A 25,549-nucleotide genomic window follows, 5' to 3' on the forward strand; every position below is an offset into this window, starting at 1 on the left:
TTCATCACACCAGTTCCTTCACTGCTGTGGATTCCGTCTTCCTTGTGAAATGCATCAGAGATGGGATTGTAATTAATGTTCGCTGCAGTTCTTCTGTTTTTAGGTTATTTACTGTATCAACTATTTTCTTGTCCACTTCTTTTGCCTTGTTCCATGTTGACATTCATCCCAGACTGGACATTCATTTCACACTGACAACCTTTTGCAACTGATAATGTTGAAGTGTTCCTATGTGTGCCCTCCTGTTCTTTGCATCTGCCAACTTGTTCCTTTATGCTGCAGAATTTAGTTTATCGGAGTTTCCTAATTGAACAAGAGTTTCACCTCTCAGCGGCAAACGGATCACACTGCAGGACCTCTCCTTAAATGACAGCTGGATATATTCAACTTCCAAGACGCAGAACGAAGAAACGACACTGAGGAGGCCTACTTACTTCTCCACTTTTACCTTGGATAACACCATCATTCCCTCTACTTCTCTCTCTTTTCTCTCTCTCCCTCTACAGGATATGTCACTAATATCACCATCAGTGACTCTGGCAAGGCCATCGAGAATAGCACCACAGTTCTGCACTGCACCTCCGCAGGCACTAACGTTTCCTACTCTTGGTTAAGAGGGAACGAGAGCCTGGTGGTTGGAGAGCGCATTTCTCTGAGCAACAACAACCAGGTCCTCACATTCAATCCAACGAGCCGGAATGACTCGGACAGCTACAGCTGCTATGGATATAACAGCTTCTCTAATGACAGCACCTCATACTTGCTGAATGTTTTGTGTAAGTCTGGTTCTACCATTGAGGGAGGGTTGGAGCAGTTCTGGGAGCGGAGCATGTGGGGGCTTGACTTAGGCCCTGAGAGTGCAAGGCTATAACTTTTAAAGACAAGGATATCTGGCAAGCAGATTCAATAAGACTGAAACACACAAAAGTAGAGAGACCCACCATGTGAGTTAACTGACTTCATGCAAAGTTAGCACTCACAACTTCTAAAAACATTACTTCATGCCCCCAATCTACCTTCTTTTGGAACCAGATTGCCAGAACTCTCCCCCTACTTATTGCATAATAATAATAATAATAATAATAATAATAATAATAATAATAATAATAATAATATATTTATACCCCACCCATCTGTCTGGGTTTCCCCAGCCACTCCGGGCAGTTCCCAACAGAATATTATTATTATTAATAATAAAAGCGATAAAAGATCAAACATTAAATACTTCCCTAAACAGGGCTGCCTTCAGATGTTTTCTAAAAGACTGATAGATGTTTATTTCCTTGACATCTGATGAGAGGGAATTCCACAGGGCGGGTGCCACTACTGAGAAGGCCCTCTGGTTGGTTCCTTGTAACTTGGCTTCTCGCAGTGAGGGAACCGCCAGAAGGCCCACGGAGCTGGACCTCAGTGTCCAGGTAGAATGATGGGGGTGGAGACGCTCCTTCAGTATATCATAAAATATTTTGAAAGTACCATCAAAATCTCTAGGAGACATAGAAGATCATTATAGCAGCCCTTATTTGATCTAACCGTACACTTGATTTCACACAGCACTGTCAGCTCTTAAGAACTGCATCAGCCCCAAAGATAGTAAGTTGAAGTTCAGGGGTCTGCATCATATTGAGCGAGATCTGTGGCCCCTGTAATCCAGAGCCAGTGTAACGTAATGATTAGAGTGTTAGGCTAGGACCTGGCAACCCTAGGTTCAAATTCCCGCTCAGCCATGAAGCTCACTGGGTGACCTTGAACCAGCCACTGTCTCTCATCCTAACCTCCCTCACCGGCTTGGTGTAGAATAAAATACAGAGGGGAGAACCAAGCAGACCCCCTTGAGCTCCCTGGAGGAAAAGGCGAGATATCAATGAGAAATCAGAATAAATGAATGAATAACTAGAATTGCCTGGCCTAATCAGCGGCAAAGTAGCTGTCCAGCATCAGAGGCAGATGTCATTTCTGGACCGCTGGAATCCTTCGCTGCAGATGGCAAGGACTAGATTTGTGGCCTAGTAAAGGCATACCATGTGCTTTAGCACACAGCCCCTTCCCAGTACATATTGTGCAACTTCCTGTATGGTGATTGGCTGGCTGTGGTGTGATGTAAAAGTCTAGCCTTACTGTTCAGAAGTTAGCTGAGTCAATACTCCTTCCTTGTCTCAGATTTCACACAGAGACACACGTTTTACTGGCAAAACCTAAGAAACCAGAAGGAGCTATTTCCCCTTTCGAATGCTCAAACTGCAACTGCTGCCTATCTGGCCACATTGGGCTTCACGGTGTTAGTTTGCTCCTCCTTGAGTTTTGATGAGGGAGAGTTAAATAATGTCGCTGCCTCTTGTGTTACCCCGGAGTTATTAAAGCGACAGGCGCCATCTCCCAAGTCAAGACCTGCCACTCGTAAGCTTGCAATTCCTTCTTGTCCTTAAGCAAAGCCAGCCACCCAGCAAACTTCAGAAATCTTAGCTAATTGCATTAAAAAAAGAGAGGCCAGGCTCACTTTATAGTGAATTGTTCTTGACACACAGCTTTTCCATTTAATTGAGCTTATACGTTCCTCTTTTCATAAATTGCTCATGAATAAGCCGTAACAAGTTCCCAAAGATACCTTAAAAGCAGTGAACAAAATTATTGCCTGCGTCCTGCCCAGCTTGCTCAACTTCCCATTTTAGGTTCACTGCTTCCTGCTTTCCTCTCTCTGATAACAGAGTGATTCCCAGATCACAAACCAGTAATTGGAAGTCATGACTTCTACCAAGGATTTTCCCACAGTTTGGGGAAATCCTGAGAATTCTTTTGTCAGGATTCCCAGAGAAATGTAAGCATGGTCTAAGTAAGTAAACTTATCCCGGATATGGAAGGGGCAGTCTAAACCTCCCAAGGCAGCTATTCTGCCGTCTCTGTACAAGCGCTTCTATCTGCAATTCAGCTTTCTTCCAACTAAGAAAACAACATCACACTTCACATGCCGAACACACAGGCATGTGTCGGTCAATCTGACTCACGGTACATTTTGCCAAAGGTGGCACCTGAGCCATCCAGAATCTCACTGGCTGCCCCCAACTTCTGACTCTCCTGTATTTACTCCAGATGGGCCTGATGTCCCTGAAATTGGCCCCAGTAAGCACTATTACGCAGAGGGCTCCAACCTCACTCTCTCCTGCACTGCTGACTCCAACCCAGCTGCGCAATACACCTGGAGTTTCAATGAGACATCAGACATAGGGTCCGCCTCCCAGCTTTCTATCCACAATCTGCAGTTCCACCACAGTGGGAATTACACCTGCAAGGCTTTCAACAATGAAACCAATGCTAGCTCCACCTCCGCAAGCCGGGAGATCTGGGTACTAGGTAAGTATCCACAGGGTTACACACATCCAAACGTGACTTCTAACTCACTGGCATTTCTTTTGCCACGCTGGTTGTTTATACTCCTGTCCCACTTCCTGCTTCCATGGGACTCTTCCTGGAGCCAAACCCAATGCTATCTTTTTGCCTCCTGTTTCTTTTTTTCTAATGAATGCTTGGGTATTCTGCCATTTTCTGCCTACCCAGCAGGCTCATGTGCCCTTCTGTTATTGATTTGTCTCCCACGGGATATTGCATGGCTCACAGTGTCTCTTCGAATCTAATCAGTCACCTGTCAATGAAGACCTTCAACTCAAGATCACCAATGGAATGCACCTTCGGTGGTGTTTTGCTGCCTTGGCAAACTTCTTGTATGTTTTCTGTTCATCTTATTCCCAGGACTCTGTCCTCTCTAGGATGCATCTCCTGAAACTGGATAAGGATCTTGATGCAACAGCTTACTGCTTCCCTTCGAAGCAATGGTGCTCACAGCCACTTGCTTCACTGTCTCTCCCTCTGGTGCCTTTTTGCAGCGACTGTAACTTCTATTTAGGACTGTCCACAAATAAAATAAAACAAAAATATCTCTTGTCCGTGGAAATTGGCCATCTGTCCCCAGTCAGGGCCTTGTTCATCACCTGTCACTCAGCACTTCTTTGGTATCTTTGAGGTCCTTCTTGTTCTTCTGTTGGTGAAAGCAGTCGCATGGCTTTTAAACTACGTTTCTGTCCTCCTTGGAAGATTTCAAGGGAAGAGGGAGTCCTTGCAGGCAGACCTGCAACACCCTTCCCTGCATCTGTTCACCATTTGTTCCTTGATAACCCTCTGCCTCCTCGTTATTCTTTCCTTACAGCGGAGGTTTCTGACGTTACCATTATGGGTCTGTCGGAAGTCATTGAGAACGAGTCGCTGATTCTGACTTGCACCTCCGTTGGCAGCGAGGTCTCTTACTATTGGTTCAGAGGGAATCAGAGCCTGGAGAATGGAGGGCATATATCTCTGAGTCATGATAACCAAAACCTCACAATAAACCCAGTCAGCCGGTCTGATGCAGGTTCCTACACCTGCCGTGGAGTCAACATAATCAGCGAGAACACCAGTACCCCCTTCGAACTGACAGTGTTCTGTAAGTGTGGTGCCAATTCTCAGTTCATCCCTTCTAACACCTCCTCCCAGCTTCCCTCTCCCTTGTACAGTATGTACCTCCTAAAAACTGAATGAGTAATATATCATTCTTCAGTCCCTTGAGCCACCTCTTTAGCCCTTCACCATGATGCCCAACTTGTGATTCTCCTCTGTTTGCTCCAGATGGGCCTGATGATCCTGTAATCAGCCCCAAAATCAATACTTACCGTACGGGATCCAGCCTCAACCTCAGCTGCAGTGCCGACTCCCACCCGCCGCCTCAATACACTTGGATTTTTAAAGAGGGAATAATTGGGAACACCTCTGAGCTGTTGATCTCGAATCTGTCTCTCAACGACACTGGGGATTATACCTGCAGTGCTTTCAATGTTGAGACTAATCTCAGCAAAAGTGCAAGCCTCCTTGTTGAGGTGTACGGTAAGTATCTCTTCAGCGAACCCAGCTTGGTGTTTTCCGCTGTGGCACCAAACGCCACCAGTTTGTCTGCATTCTCTTTGGGGCAGCTCCCCGTGCTGCCCACTGTCTCCTCATCTGTCCTTTCCAACGTCCATATTCATCAAGACGTCCGTGAGTCTCTCAAGGAGAGATCATGCTGGCCTGTAGCTTGCAACTTCCTATGCTGGGTGCGGCTGTTAGCCTGGATTATATTTGGTTTACAGGAACTTCCTTTATTTTCTACTCATTTTGCCTGATGCCTGCAGCGAATGGTCAGACAGTACCAAAAAATGGAGCGTTAAATAATGACAAGAATCATGATTGGTGGTAGGGTGTCGCCGCCGCCGTTTTAATAACATATACACAGCTAACTTGATAGTTGAAACATGCCATGTAGTCCTAACTTGATAACCCAGAGTACTAACTTGGGTATATTATATTCTGTCTACATCTGGGAACGGGGGGTGGGGGAGAGAATCCCATATAATGTTCCTTTGTGTACCATGCTTATTTAGATTAGGAGGAGAGGAACCTTTCTTCTGTGGAGGCTGAGTTGCTTTTCCTTAGGAGTAATCTGTTGGGACGCGGGTGGCACTGTGGGTTAAACCACAGAGCCTAGGGCTTGCCGATCAGAAGGTCGGCGGTTCGAATCCCCGCGACAGGATGAGCTCCCATTGCTCGGTCCCTGCTCCTGCCAACCTAGCAGTTCGAAAGCAAACGGCATTTCCGTGCACTGCTCTGGTTTCGCCAGAAACTGCTTAGTCATGCTGGCCACATGACCCGGAAGTTGTCTGCGGACAAATGCCGGCTCTCTCGGCCAGTAAAGCGAGATGAGCGCCGCAACCCCAGAGTTGTCCGCGACTGGACCTAATGGTCAAGGGTCCCTTTACCTTTACCTTTAACCTGTTTGTTGCTGGGGCTGCTCTTTCCTTCCTCCCCACCCATCGGGCTGCAGGGGGAGGGACAGCTTCAGCTCTGAACTGAGAGCTTTCAAAGCCCCCCCTTCCCTCCACACTTCTTCCATTAGCGCGATCTCTATTGGCTCACCACCCACCCCTGTCCTGCCTCCTTCTCTTCCTCTAGCCACACATCCACAAAATTTGGCCGAGGGCCACTTGTCTCCCACCCCAGATCTTTTGCATGTAAGTTTCTTATGCAACATAGACCGCGCTGGAAGGTTAATGAGATTCTGTTAGCATAGCTTAGTGATGGGACTCTCACTTTGCATTGTGCATTGGAATGATCTGTGTTATCCAAACTTCTAGGCCAGGGGTTCCCAAACTGGTCTGTGGACCACCCATGGTCTGCAAGCTTCATTCAGGTGTTCTGCAGCGTGTTTATGGAAAAACACCATTTGAGTTCTATGTTAGTGGCCCCCTCCAACGACCACTTTGAAAATTGCTGAGGGTCTTAGTGTGGACTCCAAAGCTTTCTCCACTTCTGTGATGAACTGGGAAAGAGTCGCTCTGCAGCATGTGGAGTGGTTGCCATCAGCCGCAGCTTAGCCTGGTCTCTGTGCAGATCTTGGACTCCAAATACGAATGAGGTGCTGGGATTCTGGCAGTTTCGGGTTGGGAGGGAAGAAGCACTTTAGAGCATAATAGCATGGAGTACCAGAATAGTAACAGGAAGCAAACGGATCTGAAAAAGATCCAAGCCCTTGAGAAGACCGGCTCAGTGACTAAGCTAGGTTTATTCTTTGTTTGTTTGCTGGCAGATCATATGCAACTGTGTGACTGGGATTCTTTATCCCCTGCTCTGTGCCTTCCAAGCATGCATTCAGTGCATAGGAGTTACGAATTCACAAATTTTTCATGGTTTTGCATGAACCGTACACAAATACACAACCATTGTATTTGAGACTTCACCTTCTTGGAAATGGCAACCATGATTATCCCCAGTTGGGGGTTCTCCTGTAAAGAGAAACCGTTATCCCTGCAAGTGCCAGATTGCAAAGCTTTTAAAACAGTTTCTGTCCCTTACTACTGCAACAATATGTCTGGGAGTGTTTGGTAGATAGTTGCTGAAATTTCAGAAGCCAGGGAGGTCACTAAAGGAATGGTTGCCAATGCCTGGGGTTTGTCCTTACACAGGAAAACATGAGCCAAGAGATTATGCAGACCAATACAAATGAAAGACTGAATTGTGCAAATCTGCGAAATAAGTTGAACCTGCGTAATTTCTTTTATGTCACAGAATTCAGGTTTTTTTGGAGCAGAATTGGGATTCCCTAGGTAGATGTAGATTTGTTTCTTTGTTTTTAAAACATGGAGTACACACAGCCCTGATTCTCAGGTAACTAACTGATGCAAAGTGATTGTTCGAATGCCTCCTGTTAAGTTTCGGTTGGTTACTAGGTTAATGTGTCACAGCTCTGCTCAGCTTCGGAGAGTCCTGTATCAAGGTCTGCTTCCAACCCCCACCATCCATTGGGTGTTGAAGTTGTGGCTGGCTGTTTCCCTTGGTCGCATTGTCACATGCCACCCAGAACTGCGAACTGTCATCAGCTCCATTGCTGCTTCCTGGCAGATGAGCTAGGCAAAAGCCTGCTCTTTCACATCTGTTTGCTCTGTAGAATTTGCAAATCGCTTCTTTGTGCTGTCTCAGTCCACTCTTTCACTTGTACCGGTAATTTACCCTCATCTATCCAGCATCCATTGTCTATGAAAATGTGACATTCCAGGTGTGTTTGTGTCCTCCAGGTTCTTTCCGCACGATGCATCTCAAACGCCTTTCTTTCATCTTAGTTTCAGCATTTCCTTATTATGCCAATAAAGCTCAACCCTTGAACTGAGATACAGCTTAGTGCTTTGTTTATCACCCTGGGGATATCCTGGCTGACTGAATCACCTCTCTCAGTGGTAACAACTCTGTGTGGTGCATCTGAGGTCTGTTCCTCATCTCTCTTATTCTCCCACCACCACCACCCTTCTACCCCACCTCTGTCTTATGCGCTGCCCTCATCAGTATAAACATACCTTCCTTTCAAACCCGTTTACTACTTGTGGTTCCCAGGGACTGTATCCTTGGAATTCTCTGAAAGGGTTCCGAAGGAATTCTTCTCGTTATCCTCCTAAAATTCAGTTCCCATTGCTCCTTGCTGGCGTCGCTTTGCTTCCTTTTAATTAATTGAATTCATTCCCAAATCCAAGAAAACCAATTAAACAAGAGCACCCACACGTGTGATTTAATACAAAAATCAAAAGCATGTCTCTAAATCTGATAAATCCTGCTGCACTACCGGAGGCGTCCCAGGGGACCTTGAGCCATGGGGTATTTTACATCTGTTCGTTTCCTCCTCCACTCCTTTTTTTTTTTTTTAAAAAACTGTTTTAACTATTTATTTTACTTTGCTTATAGGACGGCTGAGTGCATTATGAAGTGCAGTCGTGGTGAGGAAAGCCCAGCCTCTCAACATCTTAATTTCCCAGAGGCATCTCTACATATAAATGAACATATGCAGATTGCATGCAAATACGTGTCAGGGACCTGCACCCCTGTCCATTCAGTTCCCTAGCAGTGACCCCCCCACACACTATCCAATAAACGTCTTGTCCTTCCTCCTAGTGGTTAGGAGGACTCCTCAATAGGTGCCTCTGCAGCTTCTTTGCTGATTCGTCTCCTGCTCTCTTCAAGCAAGCAATGAGAGGAGCAGGCTCACCCTGTCACCATCTTCCCCACTGCAGGTGACCTCCAGATATTCTGAATTACAGCCCCCATCAGCTCCTGCTAACACATCAGTGCTGGCTGGAGCTGATGGTACTTGTAATCCCAAACATCTGGAAGGGCACCAGGTTGGGTTAGACTGCCTTGTCTTCTCTCTCTCTTTCTTTCTCTGAGAGGTGGTGCCAATTTGGCCCAGGAGAAGAGACAAGCTAATGGTCAATGGGCAGGTTAAATGGTGCCTGTTCAGGAAGAGGGCCCAACTAAGAGCATCTTGCCCCAGGACCCTCGGGAACCTCGAAGCATTGCTGCGTGCGGTGCAATTGCCCAGGATGTTCTCCTGCACAGCCTCGTGGAAGAACCCTGGGAAAGCTTTCCTGCTTGTTCCTGCAAATTGCATAAACTTCCCCAACACTTCATTAAAGCACTTAGCTGCACACTCCCCATATTAACATTCCCTTTACAAAAACCCCACAACACCCTATTATGTGACGCCATCAGCAACTTGTGTCCAACTACTTTTAAATGGGCAAGGGATGGACACCCGAGATTGAGCACTAATAGGGCTTAAAAGTGACCAGACAACATATAGGTTGTAAAAAAAAAAAATCTAATCACCTTGTTTTTGTAAAAAGTCTGGGTTATAGCAATCGCTGGCGCCACTTAATTGTTCATTTCAAAGCATGAGGTCAGTCGCTGTCTCAACTACTCTCATTTCAAAATTTCATTAAATCACAGTTTGCAAATTCCATGTAAATTGCTGCTAAGAAGAGGCCTTTGGAGAGCAGCTGCAGGAAGCTTCTAGCTCACTTGCTTCCTCCTCGAGATGTCTTGCCTGGAAATGCTGCCAAAATGTATCTCCTCCAACACACATACACACACCCTTTCTGTGTGTTCTCTATAATGCAACAGAGACAACGGTGCCCAAAACAACCCACGGCCCTAGCAATTCAGTACGCAATTCCTTGAACACTTTTGTATAGCAATCTTGAGCTATGCTTTCACAAGAAGCAGGATTCTGCTTTAAAAGGGACAGGATTCCTGACACACTCCAGAGGCAAAGTGCTGCACTTTCCCTAATAACCACACTTGAAGAAACCCTGCCCAGATTTAGGTGCCATGAGGACCCACAAAACATGACCCTCTTTCTGTTTTGTGTGCAGAAACCCTCTCCAATCCAGTCCTGTGGCCTGCAGAAGCCATAGTGGCAGAGAACGCAAACGTCTCCTTGCAGTGTAACACCTCCAACAGGCTCGATGTCAACGTCACCTGGTTCAAGGGCAGTAACCCTGTCCCAGATAAGGCTGTGCTTTTCAACAGGAATCGAACCCTCACTCTAACTGCCGTCTCCAAAGATGAGGAAGGGATGTATACATGTAATGCTACCAACCCTGTCAGCAATGCCACAAGCAACCCCAGTAAGATTAGCTTGGCATGTAAGTAACCCTGGTTTGAAAATGCTTGGTGGCTCCTTTCTCCTTGCTGTTGCTGCATGCATTTGGCAGGGAGGGCATCTGTGAGTCCTAATGGGGATTTCCTCTCTCCCTTGATCTCCCCATCCCTGGTCTTTCTGAAATAAGGGGTGCTGGCGCTCGAAGCATACTTGGAGGCTATGAGCCCCCTATTCCCTAACCCCGGTGTGGAGGTAGCTTGTGGGGAGGCGGGAAAAGTACTCTGCAAATGCTAGCAGATGCTGTCTCCTTTATTAATAAAGGCCTGCCTTCTAAAGCAAAGCCTTTGGAAATGCCTTCGGAGAGCTGAACCCCAGTGAACACTTTCTCAGATTAATAATAATAATAATAATAATAATAATAATAATAATAATAATAATAATAATATCTTGGCCAGCTCTCTTCCTCCGTTTGGGGTGGTGTACAGACACAGGGGGGCAGGACGACACAAACGCACCTCTCCCCTGTTTCCACCCCTTGGTCCTGATTCTACTTGCTTTCCTTTCTAGATGGGCCAAATAACATTAAGCTGAACCAAACAGGAACCGTAACTCTAAAACTAGGTTCCCGTTTGGCTCTGCTGTGTACTGCAGAGTCCCTACCTGAAGCCCAGTTTCGGTGGTTTTTCAATCATACTAATATGAATGTGACGGCGAACACCTTCAGCACAGACTTAACAGCCTGGGAAGATGGAGGCAATTACACCTGCCAGGCTTACAACAGCGTCGTTAAGAAGCTGGCCTCAGCATCTGTCAATGTGAAATTGACAACGCAGGGTGAGTCCCTTGACAAGCCCACATTTGTCTCTTGTCCCACCAGCATTTTGAATGTCCCACAGTCTCCCCCTGGACCTGGTTATTTGGAAATGTGGCCAATCTGAGTGGAATTAACAGAGGAGGACGCAACTGACTCTTTTTGCGGGCAGAAAAGGGTGGTATCTAAAGTCAGCTGCACCAAGATCTCATTGAAACCAGTTGAGTGAGTTCATCCTGACAACTCCCCGTGATCTCAGTGGAACTAGGTGGAACTGGATCCAACCCAAAGGTCTTGTTTAGGCTTTCCCTTGCTCCTGCGCCTTTCATTATTTAAAGAAACATATACCCTGCGTTTCTAGGCGAGATGGCCACGCAGGACTATTAACAGTGTCACAAAATAAAACACGACAAGCAAGATAAGATATAATCAAACAATAAACTGCGTTAAAAAAATTAAACTTTAACTACAGCCTGAAAACGTAATAGCTTCGGTTTTCCCCACCCCGCATTGTTGCAGCTTCACCTGCTTGGTTTCTGGGTGTCCGACTGCAGTTTAAAGGCATAGATTACGCAGGGCCAGGGTTAAAAAACAGAAGAGGCAGACCTTGTTATCTATTCTTGCACCTGAATGCTAGGGAAAAACTTTGTGGCACATTTTCTGTCGTCTTTAGTATTAAAGCAGTGAGATGTTTTCTTTTGGAGGAGGAATGGTGATCCGGAGATGTGTGGACATTGGTTTAGAAGCTGTTCAGAAGTACAAAAATGATACAGGTTGCCTAGGCATTGTAGAAGGGGTGCAGCAAGTGCAAGCCATGGGGTTTTTTATTCTTCTCGTGGGGCTACCCATGTTGCTTTATACACCTGGTCTTCCCACATTCTAAATCCCTTAGGGAGCCCACATGGGTAGAAAGGGCTGCCTGCTCCAGAAGTTGTCCCTCCACACAGGAGGAGCCACAGGTCATCCGGGATGGAGCCTCCACACACCCTTTGTATCCGTGTTGCCCCTGTGCATGTGATGTGTGAAGAGACCTACCGGTTTGCAAGGTACAGAGCTACTCTCTGTACTGCAGCCTGAGAACCCTATTTCTTGTGGTGGTTCTGGTTTGCCGATTTGTTTGCTTAGCATCATCCATAGGCATGGCGTGAATTTGTTAATATTGACTCACTACCAACCCCCTGGTTACAGGAACAAATTTAGATGTTTGTTAATTTTCATCTTCGTTCTCGGCGTTTGGAAAGTCCAACAGCTTCCTCTTACATGCATCAGACCAAAATGCGACACAACCTCTCAGCTTAGAGCTGCAAATTTGAAGCAAATAAGAAACAGCCTTTAAGATTCAGAAAGATTAGAAACCTAAGTGTAATATAAGCAGCTGTATATTGCTTTTTATTAGATATTATTATTTTTATTAAATCGTTTTTGTGTGATTGTGCTTTTAGCAATTGTAAGTTTTTAAACTGTATCTAATGTTGTATTTTAAATTGCTGTAATCCACCCTGGGACTGTAGGGTTAAGGACGTATTATTATTATTATTATTAAATAATAATAATAATAATAATAATAATAATAATAATAATAATAATAGTCATAGAATAATATGAACCAGAAACAGATTCCCTTCTTCTCCTGTGAGTGTTCATCAGAGGGCTCCAAAATCATTTGACCGTGGTGTGTTTCACATGGAACGCTAAGCCAAAGTATGACTAAGTATTAATGAGCAAGCGTGTGGGTTGCTCTCAACACTAGGGTTGCCATATTTCAAGAGTTGTTGAGCTTTTTTTGGCAATGTCCAGGAAATTCCAGACATATGGCAACCCTACTCAACACTATCTAGAGCTAAGCCATGGTTTGTCGTAGCTCATGGTCCAAACCCAGGCTCGTGACTTGTCTTCCTCAAGCAAACCACAAGCTGTAAGCCAAGAGCAAACCTTGGCTACAGCCCATGGTTGGTTTGGAGTGAGACAAACCACCAGCCCAGGTACACACAAACCATGACTTAGCTCCTGGTAGGAGAGCAGCAGCCGGGCTAGGGAGGAGGTAGCCATCACCAACTTGAATAACCGAATAGCCTCTGAGTAGGTATGGTTAGGGACTGCACTGTTAGTTTTGGTTTACAAAGCCCTATAGAGCTTGGGATGAGGATATTTGCAGGACTTCCTCCTCCCGAGTAGGCTGCCCATGTCACTATGGCTTAAAGATGGGAACCCCCAACCATATCAGACCTTTATGAAGGTTATATTCGTAAGAGTCGAGAGGGCCTTTTCTGTTGTGGCCCCTACCGTGTGGATTGCTCACTCTCCCTATTGAAATTAGGCCAGTCTGGCTGCTTTTGCCAGCGGTTAAAGATCTGTCTCTTTGCCCTGGCCTTTCCTGGCCTCTAGTACTTGGCTGATTATTCCAGTTTTGTTGAATCCCATAAGGTTTCTGGGTTGTGAACCGTTTTGCTATTACAGCAAATGAAAAGTGCTGTAGAATTTTTTAAAAAATTAATCCAAAGGCCATCGCTTATGAGGAAAGGGGATATGAAGTGAAAGTTTGAGAAACCTCACTGCACCCATACCACATAGAAACTTGGGGTAAAGTTGCCTCCTCTTTTTTCACTCCTGCCCCTTTGCTTTCTTAACAGTAGTCAGACCATGCAGAAAACAAGCTGGTGAAGTTTTTTCTCCCACCATTTACCTCCATGCCAGAAAAATGTTCACTGTCTGAATTTCTGTTTGTCAGAGTGATGTTGAAGGCACAGGAGCTAGGGACGCTAAAATAAATCAACAGGTGGCAACCTTGGCTAGAGGTCCCAAAAGATTGACTTAGTAAAGGGAAAGGGGCATTACGGTCATAGAGTTGCTTTTCTTTTTTTGGGGGGGGGGGAATGGAAACTTCTGCATATCAACCTGTTGTGCTTCCTCTTTCTGGTTATTTGGCTATAACTTTTGATAGAATACAGGTAATTGAATAAACTTGGTTGCATTACACTCTTCATTAAATTATCTTTCCATTGATATATAATTTTATGGTCTTACTCCCCCCGCAAAAAAAAAAATGGTGTTATGAGACATCTCATCTCGGAAATACACTTTTCCCAAAAGGTTTCCATAATTTTGGCCACTAGTGTATACTGTACTTTCCAAAGTTCACAATTCCTCTTGTTCCCCTCTTCCAGAATCAACTCCACCAGGTTCGGGTCTCAGTCCAGGACAAATTGTTGGAATTGTCATAGGTTGTGTGCTTGGAGTAGCACTCATTGGAGGTCTGGGATATTTCCTGTTCACCAAGACTGCCTTGGGGTAAGTTTGCCATCCCGTTCATCTTGGATTGGGGTTCCCTATTTGCCATCTGAATTTACCATCTCCCCAGCTTCTCTAGGACCTTCCTGCTCTATTTACCTGGTTTGATTGGTCTCTCTGCTCACGCTTGGGGTTTGAGGCTGTCTCAGGGGTGCGGGTTTCTTTCCTGTCTCTCCAGCCTGGGTCGGAGCCCTGTCTTACAAGAACCAAGCCCTGTCTTGGAAGAACCAAGTGTGTCCTGCTGTTCATGCCTCCCAGCCAAAGCACAAACACTAACCCGGGTTTCCAGATTCAAGATGGGACAGGGGAAGAAACTTCTGCTTCCACTGTGACACTTGGAAAGAACTTGAATAAGTTGCAGCGGCTGAAATTTCCCGCTTCTGTATAGCCTGTCAAAAGACACAGAAGGCCTGCCCTCTGTTGAATCTGGTGATTCCAAAAGCAGACACATTTTATTTATTGATTTATAAATAAATTTATTATAACAAATATGTGTATACTGCTGTAATATAACAAATTTATCAAAACAGTGTACAACAATAAAAGCATAAAATCATACAGTGAAACCACTAAAAGCATTCAAAAAGTTTAAAACACACATATGGAGCAAATGGATGATTATGATTGGAGGGACCCTTTTTAAAAAGTGTTAAGTTGTATTGTTTAGGCAACAATATAAAGTATGGACATGCCAGACTTTCAGCTATCAGGGACCTTGAAAAGTCAAATACATATGTAAGTGGGGAGATCGTAAGGGGTGGGGAAGAATGGTGATAGTGCCAAAATTTCAAAGACTGGCGGTGTTCACGGGAGGAGAAAATTCGTCTCCTGAACTCAGAACAGACGTATAAAGGTCGGGGGTGTCTGAAAGACAGAGAGACTGGGGGGGGGGGTTCAGATCATCTCCAACACTTGCCATAAGCAATGGAAGACAAAACAAGACTGGCCCATTGGCTACTGGTTTTTGCTCGTAACCACATAGGGGTGTGCCCTAGGCCTATTCTCAGTTCACACAGGGAAACAGCGAGGCCCCCTAAGGCCTTGCCAGTGCCCTTTTATGACCAGTTGAGGACCCTTCAACTCTGTAGATGTTGATGGACTATAAATTGCATCATCCCTGACTAGTGGCCCTGTTAGCTGGGAATCATGGGAGATGTAGTCCAACAGCATCTGAAGGGCCGGAGGTTGCCCTTGAACTGAGTGCGCGCTTTAGAACATGTCCCAGAATTCCCTGCAATTTACCGGGGTTTCCTTTGCTGACACATGAGGGTTCCCTTTGCAACAGGTCAATACGGGGAAGGTTCCGTCAGTGTAGAAAGTTTGGAAACCACCACTGGTGTGGCCAAGGGCAAGATAAAAATTGGATGGATGACTATGTGGCACAAAGAAAGCGAATGAGATTTATTATTTCACGTGACTGGTCACTAGTATAGGACGAGGGGTAATGTGCTGGTTCTGTTGTTGGGGCAGAGACCCCCTGCTTGCTATAGGATCAAACAGTGTCTGCTGTTTACCTAGGAGGACGGAACAACACTCATCTAATGGAAACATACCCTCAGCTCCCGGCCGCAGTAAGTATCAGCCCAAGGGGCTGGGCCGGGGTCTGTGTGACGCATGTTGTGTGCTCTATGTTACTCTCCCCGGCCACCATCACCCCGTTTAGGCTGAGCCTTTATAGTTCACAAAGAAAGTAGATGGCCTTCCTGTGCACTTCTGTGCCAAAGCATGGGCAAGTAGGACTGCTCCATCCCCAACCCAGATGCATCGTGGGAAACTCCTGCTTAATCCGTTTCATGGAAGCGGGGAGAAAGGACTTCACAGCTGCTCCAGCTCCCATTTCCAAGAGACTGGCTGGGGGAATCTCTTCCCTGACCCCTCCTGGGGAGGGGAAAGGGAGCTGCTGTTTTCTGTGGAGTGTGGGTATCTTCCTGTCCCCTGTCGCCCTCTCCGCCCACCCCACAAAAACCCTTCATTGTCTTTTTGGGATTCCTACTGTGGCTCTGTAGCCAGCCTGGTGGTGGAAAAGCTCACGAGAGGGGACTTGCAGGAGGTGATGGGGCTCGCCAGACTGGTCTCTCCAGAGAACGTCCATTTCTGCCCTCTGCACCGCCACCGTAATTTTCCTGGAATCAAGTCTATCCAAGACCGTTCTTTGCCTGCCTCTTTAATCATGCTTGGGCTTCGGTGCGAAGCAAGGAACGGAAGTGAAGAATTGAGGGGTGAGGGTGGAAGCAGGTGGCTCCCTTCCTCTACTCCCTACATTGGCCTTGGAGTGCTCAGGTGGACTCAGCACAGGTAGGAAGATGCAGCAGGTGGGGCTGGAGCAAGGGGGAAGGGTGTGAGATGGGGGAAAGACTGGAGTGAGGAGGGGACGGTCTACAAGCACACACACATCCCCTCTCCTGTCCCACCTGTCCAGCTGATGGACCGCTACCTTGCTCACCTTTGGTCCCCACCCTGCATTCAGCTCTCACCTGGGGCTCCTAGAAGCTGTCAGCAGGCGACAGCAACCACACCCTGGAAACGGCTTCAACTGGCCGGCTAAACCAGGTGAGGGTAGCCAATGGGTCTCACACCCTCAGTGAAGACAGACTCTGGCAGATAGAGCAGACGAGATCAAAAGCTGGTCCAGCGGTCAAGAAGGCAGTTTCTGCACATGCTGTCGAGGGAAGTGAGGGGCAGATGGGGCTTGTCCACCTGGGAAGGTGGCCCATCTAGGAGAAGGAAAACTCTGATCCTAAACCTCTGCTGCCTTGTGCGATATCTTCGGGAGAAGAACAGACTCAGGAGTAAACCTGAGTACACAAATCCAGAGTGGAGTCCCTAAAACGGTTGGCGTTGTACAACTCCTGCAGCCTCGCTGGCGCCAAATGTCTTGCACTGCTTTCCTTTGGACCACATCAGTGAGGCCAAGAGGGCGGTCTGGTCATGTGGGCAGTGCAGAACCTCTAGGCACACTTGGATGCTGCTCGCGCAGCGCTTTGACTTCACTCCCAGAGGCGCACTGTCTCTCAAGACAGACAGATGCCTAAACACGCGTTGCTCATGTCTGCCATGTTGTAGGATTGCCAGTCTGGGCTCAGTGTAGGCTTCTGGGCTATTAAGAGAGAATGTTTACCTGCTAGGCCTTCCCCCCCTCCCCTTTCACTAAACTGTGGTTTAGTGAAAGTAGCAGCTGTGCATACCCGGTGGACGTCTCCTTTCTATGCAGCCCTAAAAGTGGGGGTAGCTAAGCTGTGCCACCCCCACCCCACCCCCCCAGATCCTGTTGGACTCTCCTGTTGGGAGCCCAGCAATGTCTGGATGGCACATGGTCAAAGAGGTCAGCCCTAAAGGAATACGGCCCTTTAGGAGATTCCTGATCCCAAGGGGGAAATCCTGGCCAGGCACCTTCATTGCTTACCACATTACTAATCCAGCTCACCCCATTTGTCCTGTCTGCTTCCGCTAATCCAGTGGGAGTCCCCGCCCCACTGTGGTCCAAGGGCAGAGGGTTGTGGGTTTTCCATGTCTCCTGCTTGGCTCCCGTGGGCTTGTGTTCAGGCTCTGTCTGTTGTACCTGCCAGTTCCCTGATACTCTCTCTCTGTCCTGTCTCTGTCATTTCAGACCAGGGCGTCACTGACACCAAACCCACACCGGTAAGGACGGAATCATGATATTGAAGTCCGTATCATGATATTGGCTTCATAATTGTTGACCTGGCAATATCTTGCAAATCATGATGTGTGTGTGTGTTTGTGTGTGCTATCCAAAAATCACAATGTGGGGGAAACCGTGAAGCCAGCCAATGCCTCAACATAGCTCCATCCTTATTTCAGACATTGTGATGTATCGGTACATTGCGATGTTTAGCTGGTGATATATCACAGTGCTGAAAACCAGATATCGCCCAGCGCTAGAGAGGTCTGGGGGCTTCCTGAGCCCATTCCCAATCCTGGAACAAGGAAGCAGCCCCAACTCTTTCACCTGCTAACAGCAGCTTCATCTGCAGAACGTAGCAATGTGACAGTGACTCAAGTTCTTGATGGGGACAAGAAGTTTGGATTGCCTTAATGGTGGCATCAGTCCTTCATTAGAGATCTCCAGGCAGAAGCTGCACAGGTCCACCTAGCACAGATGCTGTAGTAGTGGATTTCTTGCATCAGCAGGTCGTGGGATGGATGACCCCCGAGGTCCCTTCCAAATTTTCAGAAGCATTATCATGCTTAACAAACAATCTGCCTCTCCCCACCCATGTGTTCTGGTCACTTGGTATCCTAGCCCTAATGATCCAGGATTCTGGCCTGAGAGGTGAGTGGACTTTGGTGCCCGTACAGCCAAACTACCCTGGGGATGTCTTGCTTGCTCCAGGGTAAGTGAGGTAAGTCTGTACAGTCTGCTGGTCAACGTAGAGTTTAATTTTACCACGCTTCTAGCAACTCCGAGGGAATTAGATGTGTCTCTCTCAGAGCAGGAGGAGAGGGCTCCCTAAAGGGGAACTAGGAGCTAGTTGCTAGGAGATTCATAAGCTTCACTTTGGCCTCCACCTCACCTGTTTGGAACGGCCTCCCCTGGGAGGTGATGGACTCTCCTTCCCTGGAGGTTTTTAAGCAGAGGTCGGATGGTCATCTGTCAAGGATGCTTTAGCTGAGATTCCTGCATTGTGGGACCCTTGAGGTCCCTTCCGATTCTACAGTTCTGTGATCGCCACCTTTTAAAATGGACCTGCTCATGTGCAGTGGGTAGGGGACTTGTGGCTCAGGTGGTGCTGGCTAAAGGCTGAGCCACAATTACTTTTTGCCCTTCTCTTTCCAGGCACAGGTCCACGCTTTAAAACTTGAGCTCCTTTCTTTTGCCCCGGAGCTTTCCCCGCAAAATCTAACTATTTGAAGCTGAAGCGCAACAAATGGCCATTCAAGTTTTCTGTGGGTTGCCATTTGCTCCAATTCAGCTTTAAAGAGCAGGTTTTGATCCATAGCAGAAAGCTATGGATAAAAAAAAAAAAAGGATGCTTGGACACAGAGCTTTAAAGTGTGGACCGTTCCTGGAAAGCATGGAGGGAAAGTTAAGTGTGGATAAGCTGTAAGTGTTGGCCAGCAGAGGAGGAAGACCAGAGCAAAAACAGCCAGAAGCAAAAACTAGACAACCTAGTAAGCTTAAAAGTAATCTTAATTGCGCAGATGGTTAAATTCCAATGAAATGAAATGTGTTTCAAAATATCAAAATTAGAGTTTAGTTCTTGGCTGTTACCCTGGTACTTTTATACTCGCTGGCTAGATCACTGGAAGTTTGATGTTTCCTGAGTAACAGATTGATTATCGATTGCATGCTTTTCCTTCTAACCTTGCAAGTGAAAAGGCCTGCGCCTTGTTGTGTGCTGCTGTTTGCTTTTCTTAATTCCAATGAAAGCTGGAGATTCGGGGAAGGGCCTTTCAAGATCCCAGGAGGGGCTGCTCCCCCCACAGGCCCACCTGTGGCAAGGGCCCTGCCTTCGAACCTTCCTTTGCTCCCTCTGACTCCTTCTTGTGGTCTCTTGCAGGGTGAAGAGGACATACAATATTCAACACTAGCCTTCAAGGCCAACCACCCTCCTCAGCCACAGCCAGCGGCCACCCGGCCTTTGGAAAGCAACATAATATACTCAGAAATCAAGAAGAAATGATCAGAGATGAATCTCCCCTAATGGGCTCACCAGTGCAAACATCCCCTATGACTCACCTCTGCTTCATTTGCCTGGAATTTATTTTGGTTGGGGGGGGGTTAAAAAAACTGTTGCCTCTTCTGAAGATAAGACTATCAGTCCCTCCCTTACACACACACACACACACACACACACACACACACACACACACACACACACCACTCAATGGTTCTCCTCTACCAACCTGAGCTGAAAACAAAAAAAGCAGAAGTTTGTCTCCACGCCCTGCCACCTTCTGTAATTGAGGCCAGGGTTTGGCAAGGAACCAAACCGTTTGAAAGCAGGCCTTTCTTCTACCCACCCTGCCGTGGCTGGCATGCATGACAAGAGGGAGGCTGTTTCATCCTCGGATCTGTGTGGGGACAAACTAGAAACATTTTAGATACCTCTTCTCCCTTTCACTCTCACTCTCTCTCTTCCCATCCTGCTATCGTTTCGCTTCCTGGCTGTGCCAAACCTCCCCTCTTTCTCCTGTCCCTCGGGTTGTGGTGTCGCTAGGCAGCGGTGTGGCTGCTGCTCCCTCAGGCCTACCCCAGACACCACAAGCCCTCCCTGAGGGAGCTGGATTCCAGGCACCGGCGAAGAAAGCGCTCGATATCCGGGAAAGTGTGCACTGGGAAACAGGCTGGTGTGGCAGCTGTGTCCAGGGCCAGTCTGGACTGGAGAGGACCTTTGCTCCTGATGCCTCCCATCTGACTCCAGATACTTCTGAGCTTAATTCTTTTTTGAGGAGGCATAAAACTTGCTTGGGGGTCAGGCCAGACCCGTGGACCCCTCTTACTGTCCAGAATGAACTGGCAACATCTCAACAAGACAGCAACACCCCTCGCCCTGCAGTCTGGCTATTGGCTTCAGCTATTCTTTTGCTCATGTGAATTTGAAAGTGCCCTATGTGTGGATATGGAACTCGGGGTGACATGTGGGTGGGAGGGAGGATTTGTGGTGGCAAAGCCATAATTATTTCCCCTCTACCTTGTAAGGCCACCGATCATCCCCTCTCCACCTCCACCACCCTATTTCTCGTGATTAACAACCAAATTCAGTCTATAACAGATGGAGCAAGATGCTTTTGCAGAGCAGATTGGTTAAGCACATCAGGCCTGCTATAGAACATGGGGTGAGTTGAGGCATCTTGAATAGATTCCCTTCCATGTTTCTCCAGCTACGTGGTGTCTAGAAATGGAAGAGAACTGTGCCAAATGTCTGGAGGCTTAGAGCACTGGATAGGGGTTAGGAAGCCACCACTTGTGGAAGAGGAAGAGATCCGATGTCTCCCCGTGTCCCCTGGACGACCGCAGAGCCAGTGGGCAAAGCACTGGGGTCGGTTGCAATAACCATGACGCTCGCTGAGCAGCCTTGAGCAAGTTAACTACCCCTCAGACTAACCTCCTTTGCAGAATCGTTGTGGGGCTACAGTGAGATAAGGCTATAACAATAATAATGCCTCAATCCTGGAGCCAGCAGGAGGGGGGGTCTCAGGAGATTAATTTATTTTAATTGCAGGTGTAGAATCAGGGACAGGGGGTTCTGCATTCTAGATTAGCTCAACTCCCACGCTGCAAAGAAATGTCTCAGAACAGGCAGGCGAACTGCAAAATTCAACGAAGTGTGGCGAGGAAGAATGGAGGAGGGCGCTTAGCAGCGAGCAGTTGTCCGTTTTGCTTCAAACATCAGCACCGGTTTTGCAACTAGCCAGCTTCTACCTAATGGGGCAGACATGCCAGGCACTGTTGATGTTAGCCTGAGCCAAAGGCAGACCTCGTAAAATCTCTGATAGGAACGAGAGGGGAATCCCGTGCCTTCTGCTCCCTCGTTGTGTTGTTTGGGTGTGCGTTTTCCTCCTCCACCACCCCACGCCGAAAGTTTCATCTTCGACTGAGAGTGCCCCTCTGCTGCGATAGCATCTCGTACACTCTGGGCCTCGCTAATCGCTGGGTGTGGCTGGAAGACGGCATGTATTCACGTTAAGCTTCAGGACAGAAGGACAATGGAGCAGTGTTTGGAACAAGCGCAGGGCTCATCATGCCCCAGTTAACCCATGCGTTGTTCTCCCATCTTGAGGAGGCCTGGCACAGTCGTCTGCAATGAAGGAACCCCCACAAAAGAAAGCTTGTCTCCCTCTTGCATCCGGTTGGCACCGGGCCTTTGGAATGATTACTCGGTGTCCTGCGGGACAGGAGAAGCAGCGAAGGCCGCTCAGATCTGAGTGAGAGTGCAAAATTGGAGATGGAACGCAAAGCTGGTGATTGTGGAAATTTGGGCTGTCATTATGGTTGTAAAATGATGAATAATTTTGTTTTTAATAATAACGATAATAATAAATTGAGAATGGAAAAGACTTTTGTGTACATTATGGAGGGGGAGGCAGGACCAACCTGCCCGTGAGGCAAGGATACCCAGGGGCAACAGATCCAGCCTCCAAGGAATGTATCATCTGCTGTTACTGCTCCAGCTGCAGCACACCCCAAATTCAGTGGCCTCTTAGAGAACAGGAGGTGCTGCCAGTCTCCTTCCCTATGCTTGTTCCTGATGAAGGTCTTTATTCCCACCTTGTTCCTGATGTAGATCTTCACTCACCCCTTCTTCCCTGGCCAGGGAAGGGACACCATTTTGTGGTTCGCCTCAGGTGCCAAAATGTATTGGGGTAGCCGTAAAGGTAAAGGGACCTCTGACCATTAGGTCCAGTCGTGGCCAACTCTGGGGTTGCGGCGCTCATCTCGCTTTATTGGCCAAGGGAGCCGGCGTTCAGCTTCCGGGTCATGGCCAGCATGACAAAGTCGCTTCTGGCAAACCAGAGCAGCACACGGAAACGCCGTTTACCTTCCCGCTGGAGTGGTACCTATATATCTACTTGCACTTTGACGTACTTTCGAACTGCTAGGTTGGCAGGAGCAGGGACCGAGCAACAGGAGCTAACCCCGTCGCGGGGATTCGAACCGCCGACCTTCTGATCGGCAAGTCCTAGGCTCTGTGGTTTAGCCCTAGGGGGAAGCAATAGGATCCTGTAACTTGACAGGAGACAAAAATAAGACTTTTCTTGTTCCTGGGCCTTTAGCAACAGTTTGATCAGCTGAAACTGGGCAGTGAAGCTTTTCACTCACATGATGACATGCAAATGAATCTCTGCAAATCAGGCTGCTGCTAAGAGTAACGGAAGCAGCAGCAATGCAGCAGGAAGGTTTGGTGAGAATGTGTCAGGCAGGCTGGCCTGCACAACTCGTGACCCATTAATAATAGTGGCCCGCCTGGAAGCTAGTTAACCTGCATTTACTGCCTGCCTGAGACTGCAGACATGAGGGAGCGGTGAGATAGCATCTCGCGCTCTTGCAGGACACAATGCATGGGTGTTAGATTGCATAAGCCTTTGTAGCTCGGACGTTTTATGGGTCGGGTGTGCAGTGGTATTCTGCTTGACCGATCTACCAGGCAAACCTTTCCCCCCACTTCCTGGCTGTCCTACAGCCCATAGATGCAGCTTGTCTTGCAAGGTCCCTGGTCTCTAGAATGTGATGCCATCGCAACTCACCTTTCCCTGCTCCTCCTCATGCCCTCCCACCCATCAGAGGTGCTCCTCAGCGCCTTCCCTTTGACCCTTGCAGTTACATCACAGTTTTCTGTCGCTTTGCATCTTTGGGAGTTTGCATGAGCAAACTGAAAGTCAGCAGGGCAGCTTTTCTTGCTGCCGCACCTGCATGTCAGTAAAGATTTTGCATGTCAAATATCTTCCGGTGTTAGATCTGTGAAGACCAATTGCTGGAAATCACAAATGTGGGCCGGTGGGGGGAGAGAATGTGGTTAAATTAATGTCCTGGTGGATTGGTGGGCTTCCTATGTTCTTAAAAAACCCTTGGGTGTTTTTTTAGGGGGGTGCCACAAGCCTTATAACAGGGGTTGGCAACCTAAGGCCCGGGGGCCGGATCCGGCCCAATCGCCTTCTGAATCCGGCCCACAGACGGTCCAGGAATCAGCATGTTTTTACATGAGTAGAATGTGTGCTTTTATTTAAAATGCATCTCTGGGTTATTTGTGGGGCATAGGAATTTGTTCATTTTCCCCCCTTCAAAATATAGTCCGGCCCACCACATGGCCTGAGGGAAGGTGGGCAGGCCCATGGCTGAAAAAGGTTGCTGACCCCTGCCTTATAATAAATCCCATGCCGCCCCTAGCATGCAGAGCCTCATTTCCCAGTTTTCTATTTTTTTAGGCACATAATCACCTTGCTGCTTCTGTTTGGTGATGCTGACTATGTTGTTGTTGTTGTTTAGTCATGTCCGACTCTTTGTGACCCCCTGGACCAGAGCACGCCAGGCACTCCTGTCTTCCACTGCCTCCTGCAGCTTGGTCAAACTCATGCTGGTAGCTTCGAGAACACTGTCCAACCATCTTGTCCTCTGTCGCCCCCTTCTCCTTGTGCCCTCCATCTTTCCCAGCGTCAGGGTCTTTCCAGGGAGTCTTCTCTTCTCATGAGGTGGCCAAAGTACTGGAGCCTCAGCTTCAGGATCTGTCCTTCCAGTGAGCACTCAGGGCCGATTTTCTTAAGAATGGAGAGGTTTGATCTTCTTGCAGTCCATGGGACTCTCAAGAGTCTCCTCCAGCACCAGAATTCAAAAGCATCAATTCTTCAGCGATCAGCCTTCTTTATGCTGGCTATACTATGCCTTTAAAAAGCAGCTTGCTGCTTACCTCTAGAAATGCCTAGAAAAGCTTCCCTTGCATAATTTCTCTGTTTCTTTTTAAAAAAATAAAATAAAAGGGAGGGGTGGTGATTGCGCTGTGAGGGTTAACCCAGTTTAAAATCACTTGAGGTTTACAGTGTAAACACATGCCCTGAAACATTTCCCAGATGAAAATAGCCATGCTTGGAACAACAGTATTGACTCATGCCAAAGTTCTCTTCTGGAATCCTGTTACCCCCCTGTGTTTTGCAAGCTTTCAAGAAAACCCTTCACACCCCTCTGGATGCAGCATTTCTTTATTGCAAAACAGCCTGTTCTGTGCTCATTTCAAAGCCAGGATGATAATTGCTATTTTGGTAAAAGATACACTTAAAAAAAAAAAAGAATTCCGGTGTGTCACCAACAGTTCAAAACAGAGCACAGCAGTTCGTAAAATGGCAGACTGTCCACTGAGCTGCCTTATTCTGTATCGGACCTTTGGTCATTTTGCTCAATGTTGTCTACCCTGGCTGGCAGAAGTTTCTCCAGGGTTTCAGAAAGAGTTCTCCACTAGCCCTAACTAAAGGTGCGGTGCTGGGATTGAACCTGACACCTTCTGCTTGGCACGGCGTCGTGTAACCTCCTGCACAAACAAACCAGAACAAATGAGCAATAAAGGGTCACATAGGCTTCCTGAAAATTTGATGCAAAGAGATCAGGATTCATGCTCGGTTTTGCATGGCCATCTGGAAGCGAGGAATTTACACAGTCCAGAGCCCGAGGGAGCAATTTACAATACAGTGGTACCTCGGGTTACATACGCTTCAGGTTACAGACTCTTCTAACCCAGAAATAGTGCTTCAGGTTAAGAACTTTGCTTCAGGATCAGAACAGAAATCATGCTCCGGCGGTGCGGCGCCAGCAGGAGGCCCCATTAGCTAAAGTGGTGCTTCAGGTTAAGAACAGTTTCAGTTTAAGAACAGACCTCCGGAACGAATTAAGTACTTAACCCGCGGTACCGCTGTACTTTACTGAGGAATTTCTTATTGAAGGACGGGCGGGCATCGTCTTATCACTTCCCTTTCCGTTCCAGTGTGGTGTAGTGGTTAAGAGCGGTAGTCTCGTAATCTGG

At 47.4% G+C, this 25,549-nt stretch overlaps 1 protein-coding gene across 1 annotated transcript in view; it reads left to right on the forward strand.

The window, feature by feature from the left end:
• LOC308591586 (cell adhesion molecule CEACAM5-like) overlaps window positions 1-22,098 on the forward strand; it is a 42,798-nt gene extending 20,700 nt beyond the window's left edge. Inside the window, exons 3-12 of the mRNA XM_081202345.1 lie at window positions 507-776; window positions 3,088-3,348; window positions 4,199-4,471; window positions 4,654-4,908; window positions 9,753-10,025; window positions 10,550-10,816; window positions 13,958-14,081; window positions 15,600-15,652; window positions 17,689-17,720; window positions 19,601-22,098. Coding sequence (XP_081058471.1) covers window positions 507-776; window positions 3,088-3,348; window positions 4,199-4,471; window positions 4,654-4,908; window positions 9,753-10,025; window positions 10,550-10,816; window positions 13,958-14,081; window positions 15,600-15,652; window positions 17,689-17,720; window positions 19,601-19,723 — 1,931 coding nt within the window. The 3' untranslated portion in view covers window positions 19,724-22,098. The remainder of the gene's footprint in view (window positions 1-506; window positions 777-3,087; window positions 3,349-4,198; window positions 4,472-4,653; window positions 4,909-9,752; window positions 10,026-10,549; window positions 10,817-13,957; window positions 14,082-15,599; window positions 15,653-17,688; window positions 17,721-19,600) is intronic.
• The last annotated feature ends 3,451 nt before the right edge of the window (window positions 22,099-25,549 follow it).

Source organism: Podarcis bocagei (genome assembly GCF_964188305.1).
Source record: "Podarcis bocagei genome assembly, chromosome: 7".
NCBI classification, from domain to species: Eukaryota; Metazoa; Chordata; class Lepidosauria; order Squamata; family Lacertidae; genus Podarcis; species Podarcis bocagei.